This window comes from Eurytemora carolleeae, unplaced genomic scaffold, assembly GCF_000591075.1.
Source record: "Eurytemora carolleeae unplaced genomic scaffold, Eaff_2.0 scaffold3, whole genome shotgun sequence".
Taxonomy (NCBI): domain Eukaryota; kingdom Metazoa; phylum Arthropoda; class Copepoda; order Calanoida; family Temoridae; genus Eurytemora; species Eurytemora carolleeae.
The window spans coordinates 989,611-1,010,403 of record NW_019397377.1 but is presented as its reverse complement, the minus strand read 5'-3'; the positions used below and the strand labels follow the sequence as shown (position 1 = coordinate 1,010,403).

The 20,793-nt window shown below is 31.8% G+C and overlaps 3 protein-coding genes across 3 annotated transcripts in view; 1 reads left to right on the top strand and 2 right to left on the bottom strand.

Moving 5' to 3' along the window:
- The first annotated feature begins 1,275 nt into the window (after positions 1 to 1,275).
- Positions 1,276 to 4,740, top strand: LOC111713942 (uncharacterized). The gene is made up of 6 exons (XM_023488937.1): positions 1,276 to 1,546; positions 1,726 to 1,865; positions 2,382 to 2,487; positions 2,963 to 3,077; positions 4,395 to 4,453; positions 4,567 to 4,740. Exons 2-6 carry the CDS (start codon positions 1,726 to 1,728, stop codon positions 4,606 to 4,608), a joined length of 462 nt encoding a protein of 153 aa, XP_023344705.1. The 5' UTR covers positions 1,276 to 1,546; the 3' UTR covers positions 4,609 to 4,740.
- An 18-nt stretch (positions 4,741 to 4,758) lies between these two features.
- LOC111713909 (fasciclin-1) lies at positions 4,759 to 10,201 on the bottom strand. The gene is made up of 10 exons (XM_023488900.1): positions 10,144 to 10,201; positions 8,447 to 8,493; positions 7,986 to 8,039; positions 7,826 to 7,927; positions 7,332 to 7,421; positions 5,870 to 5,923; positions 5,685 to 5,785; positions 5,326 to 5,381; positions 4,813 to 4,955; positions 4,759 to 4,767 (listed from the first exon to the last, which is right to left on the bottom strand). Exons 1-10 carry the CDS (start codon positions 10,193 to 10,195, stop codon positions 4,759 to 4,761), a joined length of 708 nt encoding a protein of 235 aa, XP_023344668.1. The 5' UTR covers positions 10,196 to 10,201.
- Positions 10,202 to 17,627: 7,426 nt separating this feature from the next.
- LOC111713866 (MAPK regulated corepressor interacting protein 2) overlaps positions 17,628 to 20,793 on the bottom strand; it is a 3,501-nt gene continuing 335 nt past the window's right edge. Inside the window, exons 2-6 of the mRNA XM_023488838.1 lie at positions 19,187 to 19,263; positions 18,984 to 19,112; positions 18,825 to 18,897; positions 18,158 to 18,205; positions 17,628 to 18,088 (exon numbers count right to left, since the gene is read on the bottom strand). Of these exons, the coding sequence (XP_023344606.1) occupies positions 18,018 to 18,088; positions 18,158 to 18,205; positions 18,825 to 18,897; positions 18,984 to 19,112; positions 19,187 to 19,263 (398 nt within the window). The 3' untranslated portion in view covers positions 17,628 to 18,017. The remainder of the gene's footprint in view (positions 18,089 to 18,157; positions 18,206 to 18,824; positions 18,898 to 18,983; positions 19,113 to 19,186; positions 19,264 to 20,793) is intronic.

Sequence of the window (20,793 nt, the reverse complement as noted above, 5' to 3'; positions counted from 1 at the left end):
AATGATACAACATTGGAAAGCTCGGGGCTGACAGACTTTATTGCATTTTCAATTACATGTTCCAATGCCAGTAAATTGTACAGGGTATTTTTTATAAAGTGATGTTTTTATTTCTTATTAAAAGATAAAAAATAGTAAATCATAACTCATGAAGCCCTAAACCGATTTGGCTCAAATATTGATAAGGGAACTCTGTAGAATTCAGGGAATTTAGTGAGTTGACTTACTTGAAAACTTGAACTTCAATTTTTCGGAAATTCCTCCTGACCTTGGTTTTTTAACTTTGAGAGAAGACTACGTTCTGAAGTCTTTATGCAAGATTATCTTTTATTTTGAAATAGTTTTAAAGATGTACTGAACGAGTTTTTATCTTTTTTTTGGGAGGAATATTATCTATATCTTAACGAAATAAAAAAAAACACTTTAAAAACACCCTGCATATATGCCTAATTGTACAATTGTACGGCATGTCGAACTTTTTAACCCAGTCTTTTATTCTCCCCCTTACACTTTTTACCCCTCCCATACCTAATAAATACATGCATACGTCCCTTCCTCATTAAAATAACCATCTAAACTAAGAGAAACATGACTTAGAAGTATAGGAAAGAGATCAGGCATTTTAAAGTTAACAAAGTTATTAAACTTCTGGTTTGATCCTAGTAGTAGATACGGCTAGGCACATTCAAACTTGTTTCAATTTGTTCTTTAACGGTTAGAAAAACTTTTGAAACGGACATGCTCACTAAGTACCCGTTCGTTCTTAATTAAAAACTTCTGTTTCCGTTTGTTAGCGATCTCGATTTTTTAACCGCGTTAATGGTATTTATAAATATCTCTATAAAGGAATTGAGTTTTTGCAACAAATCCCAATTTTATAATACCTATATCTCAACAACCAGGTGATGCGTACCTTTCATATTTCAAACTTACATTGTTTGATCCACCAGAATTCATAGTTTGAAATATCTACGGTCTACAACATTTGGTTTTAAAGAAATTGGGTTTTAAAAATCCAAGTTTGTGGCAAAGACTCAATTCCTTTATCTTATATCATATATTTATTTAAAACTATTGAAGATTGGCCAATGGCCATCGAGTCATGAAACAATTTGTATATACCGAAAATATATACTACAATGTTTTAAAGTGCTGCTGAAGCTTTAAATATATATATTTGATACATCTGTCTATACTTATCTAACTTCTTCCTACCCATCTAGCCATGTATTTATCTATCTATCTATCTATATATCTATCCTTAGATCTGTTTACAGGCAGAGGTAGCGGTCAGGTTATCTATTTTTGAACCTCTGTATACTGAACCGTTAACAGGGTTTACTGAAATATCAATATAAATATATATACATATATAAAAATCACATTTTCATAAATTAAAAAGCCAGATTGGGTTAATTGTAAAAACTTGTAAAAGTAGACACCCTGTGAAAAAAAACATATTTTCTAAATTGCTAAACAATCAAAGCGGTTTAGGGTTTGGTTCATACTCAGTTGATCATAGAGCACAGAGCTTATCAGACCTAAGGTAAACCCATGAATTCTCAGTAATTGCAGCTGACTCTTGAATTTTTTCTGTTTATATAGTACTATTCATAAGTTATACACATTCAAGAAAATGTATATGCATATTTAATATTTTTTGTGTAATATTTTTTTCAAAATAATAAAAAAATTAAATAAAAAAATCATCTGATTCTTCAATAGATGAATTTTCTACTGCTGTTTTTAATATCCTCCATCGCTGCCGCCCCAGGGGAATGGGTCGATTCTCAAACCAATGCTTGGACTGGTTCTCCGTCAAATATTGAATATGGACCGTGGATACCACAAAATAATTACGAAAGGTAACTTTAATGTGTTTTAAAAGAGACAGGATCCTTATGATGTCGGTCTTCAGTTTTCACCGAGGAGTAAAATAAATAGATTTTTCAGTTTTCAATCAAAGTCAGAAAGATGTTAATTATTTCAACGCCAGAAATCAACAATTAATGACTTGTATTTAAAAATTAGCCGATCAAGCTTAGCATCTATATATTTATACTTTGCTTGTCTGGGTATCTGTGTGTATCCAATAAACCTCAAAACAGTTGAACCGAACGGACCCAAATTTGGTGTGGGACCTCACATGGCCCCAGGGAAGGTTTATGGATGATCTAAATTTCAAAGTTTTGCCTCCAAAAAAATTTTATTTTCCTGAAATTTTGAAAGTCCACGATTTTTTTTTCCAAAATCCGCGAATTTTTGTTTGTTTTTGTTCTACTATTTATACATAGAGAAAATGTTCACAATTGAAATGGAAGATGTGCGCGCAGCACCCTGAAAGCCTAGTTACTATATGTTTTATCTTATTGTTCATCTAGGGACAGCAAAGGTATTGTTGGAACACTGACAAGTATCATGCCATCTACCGACACACTTAGAAATATTGGAAACTTCTGGGATTGGGATAGATCTACAGTTTATGAGGTTAACATTTTATATTGGGATAGATCTACAGTTTATGAGGTTAACATTTTATATTGGGATAGATCTACAGTTTATGAGGTTAACATTTTATATTGGGATAGATCTACAGTTTATGAGGTTAACATTTNGGGTATTTTTATCCCTGCCTTTAAATTGTTGGTAATGAATAAAAAAAATTCGAGGGGGACGTCGTCTTCCATTACCCCTCAAACTTTGAATGGAATTTCCTCTGCGTTTTTTACTCTTTGTTATTACTCTTAAATTTACGTAGAATAAAGGGATGCAGTTTTGTAAGAAATTACCTTTATAACGATTTTAAATGTACTTTTGGAATCTTCTATTAAGCAATCAGAATAGATTAAATGTTAAAACCTCCCCCCGTAAGCGAATACAGGGAGTTGGGGGATCCTATAGTTGTCACTAAATTCTTTAGATAAAACAAAACTTTGAAATTCATATGGTAAAATGATTGTAGGGAATTTTCAAGAACGAGAACATCATGACTCATGTGGGACAGAATTTCTTCAATTTCATTGTGACAACTTTAGCCTGGTTTACGGTCAGCCAACTTTATTCCTCGGGAATTGCAGGTACTGATCTACAGAAAAAAGATTCAACAAAATAAAAAATTGAATGACATGATAACTTTACCAATCAATCAATAATTAATATGCAAATATGTTCAGTTTACGAATAGTTAGTTTACATAACGATTTTTTGACCTAAGAACAAAAAATCCAATTCCTTTGATGAGTTAGTGAGTAGAAATGTTATTAAATAAATTTCGTCTAAGGTTTTACTTTCGGTGTAATTCTTTTAAAAAGTTGCGGTGCTTGAATTTCACAGAACAGACAATCCTTCTTCGATTAACATTTAGCAAAGAACAGGAAAAATAACTCAAAATAAGATTTTTTAAAGCACAACATTCTTGACTTTACTTTCTTACCAAAAATAACTCAAAATAAGATTTTTTAAAGCACAACATTCTTGACTTTACTTTCTTACCTGATTGGTGTATGTTATTATGATCCCATACACCTGGTTGGTGTATGTTATTATGATCCCATAAACCTGGTTGGTGTATGCTATTATGATCCCATAAACCTGATTGTGTATGTTATTATGATCCCATAAAGGCTAAAATTCACTCGAAGCTTGCAGAAAAAAATATTCCTACCAAATCCTTAGAGAAAGAAATATTTTCAGATGACACCTTGACTTTAATATGGATGCTTCAGCTGACACCTTTACTTTAATACGGATGTTTTAGCTGACACATTGACTTTAATCTGGATGTTTCAGCTGTCACCTTGATTTTAACATGGATGTTTCAGCTGACACCTTGATTTTAATATGGATGTTTCAGCTGAAACCTTGATTTTAATATGGATGTTTCACCTGACAGCTTGACTTTAATATGGATTTTTCAGTTGAGACCTTGACTTTAATGTGGATGTTTCAGATGCCACCTTGACTTTAATATGGATGTTTCACCTGACACCTTGACTTTAATATGGATGTGTCAGCTCACACCTTGACTTTAATATGGATGTTTCAGCTGACACCTTGACTTTGATATGGATGTTTCAGCTGACACCTTGACTTTAATATGGATATTTCAGCTGATCAACTGATTTTAACTTGGATGGGAGGTTTCTATATATTCATCTTCACATCCCTAGCCGCCTTCACAACTAGAGAAATAGTCTTTGCAGGCATAGATGGTACTTAATCGATCCTACCATTGATCTGTCTGTCTTATCAACACACAGCTTAAAAATGTTGATATTCATAAATAAGATCCATACTATATCCATCTGTTATATTCGTTCCGGCATTTTAATGAGTAGTTTTAAATAAAACAGTAGCAGCTCTAATTTCTGATTATATATTTTTCTTCTGTGCAGGAAAGGTTGATGTTCCCAGAAATGCACGTGCAATTACAATAAGTGAGGCTGCGGATGAGGTAGATCATCTTAAGTTTGTTTATTTTGCACATGGTGCAATAAATTGTATACTTTCAAACAACATAGACAATTCTTTGTTAATTTTTTTTTTGATATTTGATTACTTTTTCAGGTTCTATCAGCTATTCGAGAATTCCAGATGAAGCATGAATAGTAAGAAAATACATTAAAGTTCATTAACCTTCCGGGCATTATTATTTCATCGTAACTTAAATTTATGTATAAATCTGAAGCATTCAAATTTGTTCAAATGTATGTTTAAAAAAAATAAAGATAATAATTGTTATGTTTGATGTTATACTTATTACCAGGGCTTAAACATAAAAAGGTTATGGAAATTAATTGAATGAATTCCTACTATTAATTCCCTATCCCTGCTGGGGTACTTGAGAACCAGGATACGTATACTTGAGCTATATACCTGAAATGACTGATCTACTGGAAGGAAGAAGGTGTGTCTCCCAGGAACATCAAACATTTTTTCTCTTTTGTTAAGAACAGCTAAAATGATAATATAAAATGATTTGAGTCTTTGCCACAAGCTCGGATTTTCTAACCCCTATATCTTTGCAACCCAATGCCATAGACCTTAGATATTTCAAAATATGAATTCTGGTAGATCAAATAATCTAAGTTTAAAATATCAAAGGTTTGCACTATCAAGTTGCTAAGATATAGGGATCAGAAAATTTTAGTTTGTTACAAAGACTCAATTCCTTTATCTAAAAAAAGCATTTAAAAAATACTACAATGACTATGTTTATCAAAGATAAGATATTATTTTAAAAAATACTTGTAGAACTTATTTTTATTAGTTTTTCAAATTTTTAAAAATTCACACCATAGATAGAAATTCAAAATAAAATCTTACCAGATTGGTAAAAAATTCGTGTAGCTAGATTATCCCCAATATTATACAGTGTCGACCTATGCATACACATTTAGAGTGGTTAGGGCTGGGGGCTTTCAAATTCTTTTTTTAGTTGTTTGCCTTAGATTATTTAACTTTTATCTTTGAAACTCCTGTTTTTCGCTAAACAATTTTGCCAGGGCAAAAACGTGATTTTGATATTAAATTTGTATTCCTTAAAAGTGAGAGGATCAAAATCAACATTAGGATGTGCTTAATGCCTAGAGATTTTTACAACATTTTTTCCAGTAAAACTGAAACCTCAAGGTTGATTCAATCTTACGCTAAAATAGAACTGTATAAATATATTTATTACTTACAGCTGTAATAACTTTCCGGCAGTGACATCTTGAGTAAATGTAGCATTTTTTACACTGATTGGTAGCAAGGGTTCTAGGACACCATCCAGTATGTAAACAATCTATAACACAAATGCTGACTTGTTTGAAAGTAGAGTTTCAAAGTAAAGAAAATAAATAGTAAAGGATAAAATTCGATTCTACACCTGCTGTTCCGTCCCTCCTAGGTTCAGTACTATATTTTTTTCTAAGACTCTTGCCTGAAACAATAATGTAATTATATATCTATTTAATTACATTCTTTAAGATATAGCTTTTTTTAAACAAATAGAACTTTAGAAAATGTTACATCCGACTTAAAAAGCGAGTGTACTTTCAGCTGTACTACATTCAACTCTGATTAACTTAAACCCATAGAGAATAGAATATATATTAGAGAGAAATTTAGAGAATTTAGAGAACTTCTCGGTATGAATTTTTTAGTCCCTTTCAGCCTGAAAGGGAGTTCAAAGTGTACAAATCATTTAAATGTTCACAAATTATATGCAGTAGATTACATTAATACAGTATGTTCCCTAAACTATTCATTTCAATTTCGAATTTTTTAAAGCTGTTAAATAAATTTTATAATGAATTAGGTGAATAAAAATATCATTTGATTTATAGTTATAACGGAAAATCATCGTTTGTAAAGTGGAAGGCATAGANTTAGATTTTCTATAAAATGCTATTCCAGGGCCCAAAAGGTTTTACAGCATAAATATGTGAAGTACACCTGCGGTATAGAAACAGTACAACAAAATGGCCGTTTTACACTTTTTTCTAGTAAATTCCCCTCTAATATATATTCTATTCTCTTTGCTTAAACCCGTTGAGTTTCGGAAAACAAGATTTTTAATGAAAAACTTTAATGAAAAAATAAATTGATATAAGCACTGCAGTCTTCACATTTCTGCTAAATGGAAAGATTCAGCACATCACTTTTTTGTATTCCAGAAAATTTACCAGGGCGGAATTATTTTATGATTGTTTGGATTTAGTGTCATGTCAGCAAATTTGATTTTAATTGAGAAAACAAACTTTATATGCGACAAACATAATTTGTACATATAAGACAGAATTCAAGAAGAAACATATACTACCACAGTTGAACCGAATAATAGATTAGACGAGTGATTGACTATGACTAGTAACAATTATTTGAAAATATCAAAAATAAATGTTTTACACATGAGGGGGATGCTTTGAGGTTTTGGTGCCAAGAGACATACTCCAAAATAAAAAATAAAGTTTTTGTCTCTATTTTTTTTTACTTTTTACTTTACTTATTAATGAATTTCTGTGAATTTAAAGTTTCTGAATTCAGTGCTCGAAGACGGTTCTATTGATACGTTATTGATCCAGTTTGAAGAAATTTTAAACCTAGTCTTAGAAAAGTGACTTTTTAAAATCTTTTTTTGTTTTTAATAGATCTCAGCTTGTCATTTATAAGAAAATTTAATTTTTTTTTTGAAAGTTCTTAGATTACTAGTTTAGGATGTTTAGATCCCACTGCAACCCTAAGCTCTCAAGGGGAAACGTAAAAAATTGACCTACCCTAAACTAAAAAAACTAAAAAAAAAGAAATCTTAAGAAGAAACTACATAAAATGTGGGTGTATGTATGTACCTGGTTAAAATATATCCATGCTGACCGCCTTGTAACCCATATAGGAGGTCCTCCTGTCACAAGAGTAGAGAGCCGTGTTCCCAGTTTCGACTTTCAATAGAATTAACAATATAATAAAAATCAAAATTATTTTTGGAATTTTAAAGTCGACACATATCCTAATTTAAAAAAAAAAACAAATTTAAGTAATGAACGATTGATATTATTCAAAAGAAGCGTGTTTCTTGAAATAACTTTTTTATATATTATTTCTAAATATTGGGGCAAGATAGGCTTAGTTGGTATTATAAGTCAAATATTGGTAAATTATTTTAAAAACTCGTTAAGAAACGATCCAAAATAAGCTCTTGAAGGATTATAGTGTTTTAGGAATGCATTGCCTATTAAAAGTTAGGCTCATTACATTGGCATAGTATTGGCAACTAAAAATCTAATCCGTACTTTATGGTTTAAATCTCTAGCTTTTTAAAATATACAGAATAAAATCAATATACCTCTACTTCCACGCTATTAACTATATGGTTGAGAGCAAAATCCTCCCCCCTGACTCCTCTGTAATCCAGAAGCGCTTTATCTGTTGGCACAAACACAGTTATCTTATTAAAAAAAATCAAAGTAAACAAACTGATGTTTAAGGTCAAACAAATTTTTTACCTGTCTTTCTAAATATGCTTTGTGAAGTCCAGGTCGTTGTAATACCAACAGAAACTTAAATTGAATATTAATAAATGTTTTGAAGCTCTTGGACTAGTCGTAATTCGATATGAGCTAGCATTTCATCATATCATATCATTGATTTATCAATTAACTCTTCTCAGAGGATATCTAGCTTTTTTATTAACCATCTGTTTTTTTTATTTTTCAAGGGAGAACCGGAAAACTGGGAATGAATTTCGTCTTTTACTTAAGAAATGATTTTTAAATTTACAAGCGAAAAGAACAGTAAAGGTGAAGTAAAAAAGAAAATTGGTTGTACAACATTACAATTTGTATTAAATATTTATTTAAACACAAATGTTGTCTAAATATTGTCATTTGTCAGCTTTATTTATTTTCCTGTCGTCATAAAACGGATTTTTTGGATTTGAAAATCAGATTGAAAATGTTGTAGTTACCTGTTGTAGGTCATCTCTGCTTTGTAAAAAGTCTAGTATGTTTTCTGCCTGCAATCAAGTGTTCAAAAATGGATGGTTTTAGACTAAATGAAAATTGCGCAACGTTCTTGATATTTAGGAGAAAGTTTAATGATCGTTGGGTAAAGTAACAAAGAGGGTGTCCAATTAAAAAATTTTTTCACGGCCTTGTTTAAAAATGATGCAAAATACTTTGTATCTATATAAAATCTTATAATAAGGTTATTTCGTGAAAGATTAAAACATTCCTCGATGAATTCTGATATTAATTTTGGCCTCATGAGATTATTTATAATTTGTACATAATGAGAAAAAATGCCCAAGGGACCAAGAAAAGGCATAGAATTAATCAAATTAAAAATTTAACTTCTCAGTTGCACGCTCACCAAATTTTCTCAGGATTTCTTTGGTCAAAGATTTTTAGTTTAATATAGGAGCTTATTGGCTTTATTATGCTAAGTAGCTAGTCAAATTAAAATTTCAATGAGTTTTTAGAGGGAGTGATTGGCAATGTTTGGTAGTTGAACTGAGAAAGTGGTATTGTGGAGAAATTCTTTAGGAATCATTTGAGACCTGGGAGACGTTTTTACGGTGCATATTTGTTCAGCAAGAGCGCAAATTAGATATTTAAAATCCTCATAGATTGTTCATTTTTAAGGGATGATTTAGAAAATCGGGTTAAAAAATTTATCAAAAATGACGACGAAAATATTGTATAAATTCTACAGTAAACTAATTAGTTGTTTAGAAACATGTTGAGAAAGAAAATTCCTATTATCATCGAAAAAATTTAATCTTATTCAGTTATTGATTTCTGTAATATCTCATTGTTATCAAACATTTTCTGTTGATTTCCTGGAATTTTATTGAAAAGACGACATTTGAAGAATTTGAAGAAATCTACAAACAAATTCTTAAAGAATAAGAAATTCAAAATAATGAAGAAAAAGAAATAATTGATTCTAAAATTGATTTATTGAGAAAGGAATTGAGTCTTTGCCACAAACTCAATTTTCTAACCCCTATTATATCTTTGGAACCTGATGATGTAAACCTTTGATATTTCAAACTTAGATTATTTGATCTAACAGAATTCATAATTGAAATAACTATGGTCTACGACCTTTGGTTACAAAGATAGAGAAATTAGAAAATCTGAATTTGTGGCAAAGACTCAATTCCTTTCAATTGAGAAATATATTCCTAAATATCTAATTACTTAACTGTAGACTTATTTACATTTTTTGTCGTCGTTATTAAATAATTTCAAAAAATCAATTCTCAAAACGTAACCATCCAAATGGATGATTTTTAACGTCGACTTTGTGCTCTAACTCGGTAATTATACATCATTAAAACGTGTTATATGTCTGAAATAAATCCTACAACTTCTCTACAATACTACATTCTCAGTTCAACTACCATACATTGCCGGTCACTCCTTTTAAAGCTTTCTGCATTAAATGTTCATTAGATGTACTTGTAAAAAAACATTTCCAAATATTCTAAACCAGAGTTGTTTTGATGTGACCCAAACTTAGAAAATAATCTTATATGTGAATTATGTCATTTCTTTTTATAGAAATATCAGTGAGCATTACACTTGGTCTTGATCTAATTAAGTAAGCCCCCTTTCGGGATCAATTCCTTTACGGTATACCGCCATTTATTTGAACAACCCTGTAATAAGAGAAAGGAATTGAGGAAAATTAGTTTTCTCAGTATCTGCATTTTGTACATCCTAAATATAAATAAAATATATGCACAAAAATATTGTTAAAAAACAAGGAAATGGTTGGCAACGAAAGATACAGGTTTTAAAATTCATATTATAAACTAAAATTGTATTTGAATTGCAAATTCCTGAATTTTAAAACTAAATGTAAAAACCACAAAACAAACTAATTTTGCAGACATGACAGTTCAAGGGTTGCTAAGAAATCTCCATAGCATTAAAAAGATGAATAGATAATATTTGTTTAGATTACGTCAAAACGGCTGAACCAATTAGGCCCAAATTTTGTGTGGGACCTTGCATGACTCCTGGGAAGGTTTATGGATGCTCATAATTTCAAAAAATGTCTCCAAAATTTTTTTGATATTTAAATACCCCACTCCTTGAAAATCCTTATTTACGTCCCCCTGAAAGAGGGGAGGAAGGCCAGCCACAACAATTTCTAGTCCGAGCCACATTCTCCTCATTTTCTCGTCCGAGCCACCTCTAAATCCTCGTCCTTCCAATATTATTTTTTAGAAGTGTCTAGTCCTCCAAGATCAAACAATTTTTTAAGAATCGGGCCACATTAGGGCATAAATAAAATATTGAATTTTAGTAAATCGAAAAGAAAGTTTCAATTGAATTAAAGTTTTCGAGTTTTATGTCCTTAAAAATTATCACCTTTTTACGCACATTTTCAGATATTCCTGGTGTAGAATGGCGCAATTAATTCCGAGATTATAGAACTCTAAAATTTTATTGTAAAAATCATAGATTTTTCCAGGTGGTTCCATGGGGAAATGGTAGGTATAGGTATGCCAAATAATTTGCTATTTATTTCATATCACAAAGGTAGGCCATTACAGATGCAGAAGAGTTTTAAATTATACCTAAATAAAGTTTGACATCATTCTCATATCTCTACGATTCAAACATGAGTTTATGCCCTAACGTGGCCAGATTTGATAAGAATAGTTTTATCTTCAAGAATTAGAAACTTTTTAACACATAATAAACGAAGGACGAGGATTTTGAGGAGGTTCGGACGAGAAAATGGGGAGAATGTGACTCGGACGAGAAGTTGTTTTGGCTGGCCTTCCTCCCATCCCTGAAGTGTTTATTAAAGTCTTTTTTCCGGACAAGGTTAGAATCTTATACTAATATGTGGTTATTGGTAACAGTCGCGCACAATATTAATGTGTCTTAACAATTGTGCAGTGTGCAATCGCAATTATGTGGGATATAACTGGAGACGAACACTAACCATGATTTTTTGGCGCACGAGTTGGAGAGGAGTTTTTTAATGCACGCTTACCACCTTTCCCACAAATATTTCAACCCCACAATCCAAATCACATTCACAACTCATTAATCTTATTCACAACTCATTAATCTTATAAAAGTTCCTCTGTTGTCTAATTATTTTGATGATCTAATCCTAAAAAAATTGAAACAAAAGTTTATTAAAATATTGTTCTCTTTCCATTATCGCCTGATCCAATTAGGGTTCAGGCATATGATTGTGTCGTATATTATGAACCAATGGAATAGTATTACTAATATTTACTTCTACTGAAACTATAGTGAACAGTGTTCACCCAAAAAAAAGCTGAACCAGGAGCTCCTGCAGGGAGTTCAGGGAGACGGATTCCGGCCCTAACCCAGTAAGTTAGTAAAATTATACCCAAAGAAGCAAACCCTTTTGCCATACTTGCAAAGAATAAATGTAAAAATACAGGTCGATTCCCAAGTAACAATTTTGCGGAAAATCCGCGGAAATTCCCAGGAATCTTTCCTGGGAATCCGCGGATATTCCCAGGAACCTTTCACAGGAAAATCCGGTGAAAATGTCGACAGCTTTCCCCAGGAATTTCTCGTAACCCATTCCCAGGAACCAGGTCCGAGGAATTTCTTGTAACCCATTCCGAGGAATTTCTTGTTACCCATTCCAAGGAAATTCTCGTAACTGTATCCAAGGAATTTCTTGTAACCAATTCTAGGGAATTTCTTGTTACCAATTCTTCAGAAAAACCAGAGAAAATTTGAAGAAAAAAATTCTTCAGAACCAATTCCTGGGAATTTCCCTGGAAATGTTCCCAAGATTTTCTTGAAATATTCACTAACAAAAGTAGTGAATAACTTAACAACTATATTGCCCCACCAACTTTCTAGAAGTATAACCATCTTCTTAAGTCAGAATGTTATAGTCAATGTAGATCTTACTGAAGTTGTCATGTATTTTGTTTATTCAGACAAGTGAATTGTCAAAAAAAAATAAAAAAAAAATGTTTTAAAATTTTTAAATATTTTTTTAAAAGATGGTTCTGAAGAAAATTATCATTTTTTATCAATAAGGATGCAAAGAAAAAAAGATTTAGTTTGAGCAGTGCATAAAAGAAGAGAACCTCAGAGACACCTATGCATAAAAGAAGAGAACCTCAGAGACACCTATTGGTGAAAAACGGAACTTGAAAATTCTGTGAGGAAGTCCTGAGAATTTCTCAGAAATTTCCGAAGAAATATTCCTGGGAAATTCTTAGGAGTTTCTTGAAACTTATTCTCTTATCTAATTCCCAAAAAATCCGTAAACTTGGTGACCAAGTTTTAAGAATTTCTCATGAATTTCCAGAGAAGCATTCCGGAGAATTTCTCAGGAATTTCTTGGTGTGAAATTCCGGAGAAATTCCCAGGAATTTCTCGAAAGTAATTCTTTTATTAAAATCCCCTTAAAATCCTTAAATATTAAGAATTTCTCAGGAATTTCCAGAGAAGCATTTCGGAGAATTTCTCAGTATAACTCTAATTTGATAATGAGATAGATAGAAAGATAGATGTTACCGCCATACTATTTCCATTGGTTCAGAATATACAACAAACACATGACTGAACCCTGATTGGATCAGGTGCTAATGAACTCGGCAAACAAGAGTGCCCTGAAAGAGGGGAGACAATTTCTAGTCCGAGCCATATTCTCCTCATTTTCTCGTCCGAGCCACCTCTAAATCCTCGTCCTTCCAATATTATTTTTTAAAAGTTTCTAGTTCTCCAAGATCCAACAATTTTTTAAGAATCCGGCCACGTTAGGGCATAAATGAAATATTGAATTCTAGTTATTCGAAACAAAAGTTTAAATTGAATTAAAGTTTTCGAGTTTTATGTCCTTAAAAATGATCACCTTTTTACGCGCATTTTCAGATATTCCTGGTGTAGAATGCCGCAATTAATTCCGAGATTATAGAATTTTAATATTTTATTGTAAAAACCATAGATTTTTTCCAGGTGGCTTCATGGGGAAAATGGTAGGCATAGGTATGCCAAATATTTTTCTATTTATTTCATATCACAAAGGTAGGCTATTACGGAGGCAGAAGAGTTTTAAGTTTTACCTAAATAAAGTTTGACATCGTTCTCATGTCTCCAGAGTTTCAAACATGATTTAATCATTGCAATACTTTAGTCTATCCATATTTTATGCCCTAACGTGGCCAGATTTGATAAAAATAGTTTTATCTTCAAGAATTAGAAATTTGTCAACCCATAATAAACGAAGGACGAGGATTTCTAGGTGGTTCGGATGAGAAAATAAGGAGAATGTGGCTCGGACGAGAGGTTGTTGTGGCTGGCCTTTCTCCCCTCCCTGAAGTCTTTATCAAAGTCTTTTTTCTGGACAAGGTTCGAATCTTATACTAATATGTGGTTATTGGTAACAGTCGAGCACAATATTATAATGAGTACAATTGCAGTTAGCTTTATTTCTATTTCGGTGAAAGACGCGTAAGCTTCAGCTAGATTAATTTCTTCCCTCCTGTTTAGACGTCAACATGTGGGATATAACTGAAGACGAACACTAACCATGATTTTTGGGCGCACGAGATGGGGAGGACGCTTACCACCTTTCCCACAAATATTTCAACTCCACAATCCAAATCACATTCACAACTCATTAATCTTATAAAAGTTCCTCTGTTGACTAGTTATTTTGATGATCTCATCCTAAAAAAAATTAAACAAAAGTTTATTAAAATATTGTTCTCTTTCCATTATCGCCTGATCCAATTAGGGTTCAGGCATATGATTGTGTCGTATATTATGAACCAATGGAATAGTATTACTAATATTTACTTCTACTGAAACTATAGAGAACAGTGTTTACCCAAAAAAAAGCTGAACCAGGAGCTCCTGCAGGGAGTTCAGGGAGACGGATTCCGGCCGGAACCCAGTATACTTGCAAAGAATAAATGTAAAAATACAGGTCGATTGGTGTACATGCTTATACGTTCAAAAATTAAAAACAATTTTTTTCTTCATGCTGCACCTTACACTTTCTACAAACGATCGTTTTTAAAACGACCCACTCGTTTTGAACTTTTAGAAAACGAATAGCGATCGTTTTTGAAAACGATAGTTTTTTAAAAACGATTTGCCACCGTTTTTTATACGATTGTTTTTAAAAAACGATCGTTTTTGAAAATGTTATTGACAATTATGTTAACGGTCGTTAACGATCTTTAACGAAGGGTTGTTGGTAACGATCGTTAACGAAACGACGAACTTTTCCAAAACGGTCGTTTTTGGAAAAGAATTACATGCAACTTTATTGAATGTCGTCTCACATGAAGTTTAACAGTTCTTAAAAACTACTCAGTGATAAGTACTGATTCCCTTCAGGTCGGTTTCCTCTCTTCGTTGACGATCGTTAACGAAGGGGTCGTCGTTAACGATCGTTAACGAAGGGTTATCGTTAAAGATCGTTAACGAAGGGTTATCGTTAAAGATTGTTAACGAAGGTTCGTCTTTAACGTTAACGACGAATTTTATAAAAACGATCGTTTTAAAAACGACCATTTTTAAAAAACGATTTTTAAAAAAAAACGATAGTTTTTAAAAACGATCGTTTCGTTTTCGATTTTTCGTCGTCGTTTTCATAAAGAAATGATCGTTTTTCTGAAAAATGAAAACGTCAACATCCCTAGACTACAAGTAACATTAAACTGTACTTAACATATTGTCAATGTTAATATTAATGGATAATTGCAATCTTTTCTGCATGTATAGGGTTTCCATTCGCAAAACTTTTGCGCAATTTTTGCGGAACAAAAACGCAAAATTTTTCTTTCTTTGCACATCAGCTTTGCGCGAAAAAACAACAATTTGCGCAATCATTCCCAAAAGTCATTTCGCGCAAAATTGCCCAATTCCGCTTTTGCGAAACTCAAGTTTTGTGTAATTCCGCAACTAGAGTTTCAATTCCGCAATATCTTAAAAATTAAACGGTTTGTGACGACGTGTGTGTTTCTTAGAATTAAATTCTGGAAAATCTTGTTTTGAAATGTCTTCCTTTTGGTCACTTTTACATAATTTTGACCAATGACAGTTAAGAAGAGTTCAAATCTCACAATTTTCTCGACAATTTTAGTTTTGGACATGCATATTTCCTAAAAGTGGATTCTTCAGGCATTGGTTACTTTCTTGCATTATTTTTCATGAGATTAAAAAGATTTCAGAAATTTGATTAAAAAATTTAAGAATATAATTCATACTTGATTAGGCAAAGCCTTTAAGGGTCACTTGAAATTATTTAATAGGATTAAAATATTGCCAAGTTTCACACTCTCTAATTTCTATTTAATTAATTTTGGTCCCTTAATTGAAACTTTTTGTAACGGGAAGTAACCAATTGAGTGTAGTATAATCTTTATTACACTCGTATGTTAATATTTTTTTTATGTATGGAATAAATATTCAGTTGTTCAATTCTAAGCTTAGAATATCAATTTTTGACAATTTGCCTAAAAAGTTACATTTTGCGTAAAACTTGCTGTTTTGCGCAAAAAAATTGGGCAAAACCAAAATTTCGTTTCATTCGCAACTTTCGCAAAAAATATTTCCAGTTTTGCGCAAATTGCGAAAAAAAATAACGGAAAACTGCGCAAAACTCATTGCGTTTCATGCGCAAAAATAGCGCAAAAGTTCGCAAAAAAAAATTTGCGCGAAATAGCGCAAATTTTGCGCAACAGATTTATCCATTTCGTGGAAACCCTACATGTAACATTATAATTGCAGTTATATGTATTGTTAGCAATAAAAAAATATCTTTTAAATCCTAAACCTTTAGGAAATTAAACGAAGTTGAAAACAAAATTCAATTTAAAAATCAATTTATTAAAGGCACTAAATATGTATGTGGGTTTATAAGCTTTCAGATAAAGTGCATAAGTTCTTTATTTGCTACAATTACTATACTCGAGTGCTTCGCAGAAAAAAAATCATCTTCAGTAATCATAAAAATATGTTAATTTAGAAAATAACAACTCGTTACAAACAAGTTGCGAATAGTTATATTGACTAAAAAAATGTAAGAATCTAGAAATGAAATATAGGAAAAGCTAACTGGGAGTTTATCTTGAAATTTGTCCAGAATTTTCTATAAACACGTACGTCGTTATAGAGAAAGAACGTTTCCACACTTTTTTTACAAATTTAAAACGTTCGGTTCTCGCTACTTAAAATAAATACGTTCACAACGAAAAGACTCGGAAATTGTCTTAACTTAACCCATAAAGTATTTATACTTTGCTTGTCTGTCTGTTTGTATCCAATAAACATCAAAACGGCTGAACCGATCGAGCCCAAATGTTTTATGGGACCTCGTATGACCCCAGGGAAGGTTTATGGATGATCGAATTTTCCAAAATTTGCTTTTAACAAAATTCGAATTTTGAAAAAAAAATTTGAAAATGTACGGCCGGATTTTTTTTAAATCCGCGAATTTTTTGTTTTTGTTTTACAATGTTGACAATGAGAAAATGTTTACAATTGAAATAGAAGATGGTGTAGAGGAAGAAATCCCCGAACGAGGATTATGAAATCCGCGAATCAGTAGTGTCGGATTCTGGAACCAGAGAAGACCTACTCATCTTCCTCTCCTTTTATACATTTGTTATTTATTATGTATTTACAGCTAGAAGCAATAAACGTACTTCTAAAGTAGTGACCCCATACAACAAACGTACCATGGCCAAAGACATTGCCTCCTGGTCGGAAACAGCTCAAGGATTGGACGAGGATAACAATCTACAGCTTAGACTTCTTAACCACAAATTCACTATTCCTTCATCCTATGTACAGTCAGCTACTCTGGAGCTAATAAATTAAACCTTAGCTACTCCTGGAACTAATAAGCTAAACCTCAGCTACTCCTGAAGCTAATAAGCTAAACCTTAGCCACTCCTGGAACTAATCAGCCGAACCTCAACTACTTCTGGAGCTAATACGCATAACCTCAGCTACTCCTGAAGCTAATAAGCTAAACCTTGGCTACTCCTAGAGCTAATAAGCTAAATCTCAGCTACTCCTGGAGCTAATAAGCTAATACTAATACATATTCATCACAAAAAAAATGTCAATCATAGTTTACAATATGTTTTAAAAGCGTTTTAAAAGAGCCTCTTTATTTTTGTGTATATAACAAGCTAATTCTTAGAATTTTACATCACAAACTTTTATTATACTGAACTTTAAGATATCTTAGATTATTGATTGAGCAGCTTTGAAGAAAATAAAAAATTGGGGTTTCAACGGTTATTTTTTACTATATCTTTATTTCAAATAGTTTCAGGAAAGTTTTTAGTCGGTCAGAATAAATCTTTTAAACTTCTGTCATATTTTGACTTTTTTAAATTTTAAATTACAGCCACAATACAAATGAAAACATAAAACTAGGCAAAATCTTCAATTATAATAGTTTACGTAGAAAAAAAGGTGAAATATTATAAAAGAGAACGTAAAGCCTAGAATGTTTGATAAATTAAACTCAAAAACTAGGGTTTTCCAGTTTTACAGATCAAGCATTAACTTTTCATATATTTTCTTTTCCATCCAGGAGTCCAGATCCAAAGGTGTAAAATCTAGATATTTTTTGTAATGAGAATATAATAATAAAGCAAAAACATTATTAGAATATATTCTAAAATCACCTAGAACATCTGATGTCTTTGATTGACTGTAAACTACTACTCCGCAATCTAAAAATTCAAATTATCAACAAATTACAGTTTATCACTATAATAAAGCTCTTCCCTCATATAAATCTATATATAAATTTGGCTTGTTTGTCTGTTTGTCTGTCTGTTTGTTTCCAATAAACGTCAAAATCGCTGAACCGATCGGGCCCAAATTTTTTCTGGGAAATCACATGACCACAGGGAAGGTTTATGAATGATTTAAAAAAATGTGTTTTAAAGGTTTTTAATTTTGTAAAAAAAAATTAAATTCTTGAAAATCCGCGAATTTATTTTTTAGATCCGCAAAATTTTTTCTTCCTCGATGTTTTAAAATGTAAACAAAAGGAACATGTTCACAATTTAAATAGAAGATGGGCGCGGAGCGCCCTAAAAGCTTAGTATATTTATATGTTAGCTATAGCTGATCAAATGACAGATAAAAATTGGCTGATTTATTTTTCAAGATGGAAATTTGTTCTTCAATTCTTTGTTAATTTTTGTTCACTTTTTTAACTCAACGGGCAAAATCGGGCACTTCAGTTAGTCATAAATAAATGCAGTTTAGTTTTAATTCATAGCATTTCTTTCTCAATAAAAATCCGTTCCTTCCTTTCTAACAAGATTCTGAAAAATTGCTGACCTGACTCTAACTCTGTCCTGATCTGTGACCAGCTAGTAGATAGGAAGGTGACTAACTGCCTGTGTTCCTTGGTCTTAACAATTTGCTTTTAAAATTTCCGCTATCCTTGCAAAAGTAAAACTGTATAGAATTGAAATGTGGTAAAAAACTGTACAATACCGGCTTCAAATGAGAAATATGACGTCCTCCCCTGATATATTCCTCCTTTCTTTTTTCACCCCTTCCTACTCTTCTATTTCCTCTTTTCTCATTTACATTTTGGAACACAAGACGCGGTAATTGATGTGTCTAAATAGAAACAACATTAGTATAAATAATTTAGGTTTGACAAAAAAAATTCTGATGAGGATAAAAAATGTTACTTCGTTTACTAATTCCAGTTGGGGAGAAACAGAACGGCTTTTCTGTCCGTCTAAGCTCTCTGCATGTTGTTTCAAACCTTAAAAATTTGCATTTAACACTAGTTTTCTATCATAGGATATCGGAAAACGTTAGAGGTCAATTATTCTGAACATACATAAAGTATGATATAACATAATTGCAGCACCCTATTGTACTTTAAAGGGGGCTGTAAAGGAAAAATGAAAGGGGGTATAGACTGAAACCTATGCATTTTAGAAGTTAAAAAGAGATTTTTTGGTCCCTATCTATTCAAAATGAAAAATTATTAAATTCAAATAATAAACTTAGAATCTTTTACCAAATCTTATATATATAAGTTTTGGTATAACTTTTACACAGTTTCATCAATATCTCGAGACAGGAACATCAGATAGAACTCTTGTAGGTCTCGATTAACTCCTAAAATTCTTAGGTTTCAGCCTATACCCCCTTTCATTTTTCCTTTACAGTCCCTTTAAAGTAGAAAAATGAAAACGAAACTGAAATAGTATTTCGTACAAGGAGAAAGCGCCTGATAATTTGATCTAACATTACAAGGCAAGTGTCAATTAAAAAGGGATACAAGTTCAATAAATTGTGTGCTAGTGCTGATCTAGAAGAAAAATAGATATTGGAGTGCAATTTTTTGAGTGCGAAATGAAATTAATGTAAATAGAAATAGCATTTGTTGTTTTGATTTGAGTGAAAGGAAGAGTAGAATATGTCAAATAAGTATGGACATATTTGGTTATGGAATCATAAAACAAATATTATTCATCTTAATAAAATCTCAATTAAAATTACAAAAACGCGAAAATACTTTAATACATCAAACTGCAATCAAGTTATTCATTGAAAACTTATCTTGTCTATAGGAATGGACACAACTCGACACCAAGAAAGTAATATCGATAATTTTCTAGAGAATGATTATTGGACCCTCCCCCCTTTCAATTTTGTAAATGCATCCTATATTTAACACATGGATAAAGTTGGTCGATCATAAATCGTATACTAGGACGGACCCGTAATATTTTTGAAAGGCTAGTTACAATTGTTTGCAACCACATAAAATGTTGATTAACCCTATCTCTACTGGGGTACTTGAAAACCAGGATACGCTGGGGGGGGGTCAATTTGCCCCCCCCTCTAAATCCCATGTTTGATGTCCAAATATGACAAATGATACATCATTGGAAAGCTCTTGTGCTCTACTTTTAGAATCTGCAAAAAAATTTGCAAATTTGCAAAAATTGAATTTTTTATCGCAAAATCCACTTATAAAGTAAAAATGTTGGCAAAATAAAATTTGTCCAAAAAATGAAAAATTATACATTTTTGATAAGCCCTTGACCATGCCATTTCAAATAAGCAAAAAATTTTGCAAAATTTTAAATAACCTGATTTTTAATCAAGAAAAACTAAAAATGTGCAAAATTCCTTTGACAGGTTGTTTGCAAAAAATTTGCAATTTTTTTTCGCAAAACTTGTGAAATTCGTTTTCTTATGTCAAAGGCTTTCCAAAAAGCTAAATTTTATCAAAATCTGACAAGTGAAAGTGGGTCAAAACAAAGATTTAGTTTGCTAC

Bases quoted from the DNA above. Each gene is read 5' to 3' on its own strand.
- LOC111713942 (XM_023488937.1), top strand. From the start codon at position 1,726: ATGAATTTTCTACTGCTGTTTTTAATATCCTCCATCGCTGCCGCCCCA. The intron at 2,488-2,962 runs GTTAACATTTTA...AAATGATTGTAG, and splicing joins ATAGATCTACAGTTTATGAG to GGAATTTTCAAGAACGAGAA. The intron at 3,078-4,394 runs GTACTGATCTAC...TCTTCTGTGCAG, and splicing joins TTATTCCTCGGGAATTGCAG to GAAAGGTTGATGTTCCCAGA.
- LOC111713909 (XM_023488900.1), bottom strand. From the start codon at position 10,195: ATGCAGATACTGAGAAAACTAATTTTCCTCAATTCCTTTCTCTTATTA. The intron at 7,422-7,825 runs GTATATTGATTT...TTCTATTGAAAG, and splicing joins TTAATAGCGTGGAAGTAGAG to TCGAAACTGGGAACACGGCT. The intron at 5,786-5,869 runs GTGTAGAATCGA...TTTGTGTTATAG, and splicing joins TAGGAGGGACGGAACAGCAG to ATTGTTTACATACTGGATGG.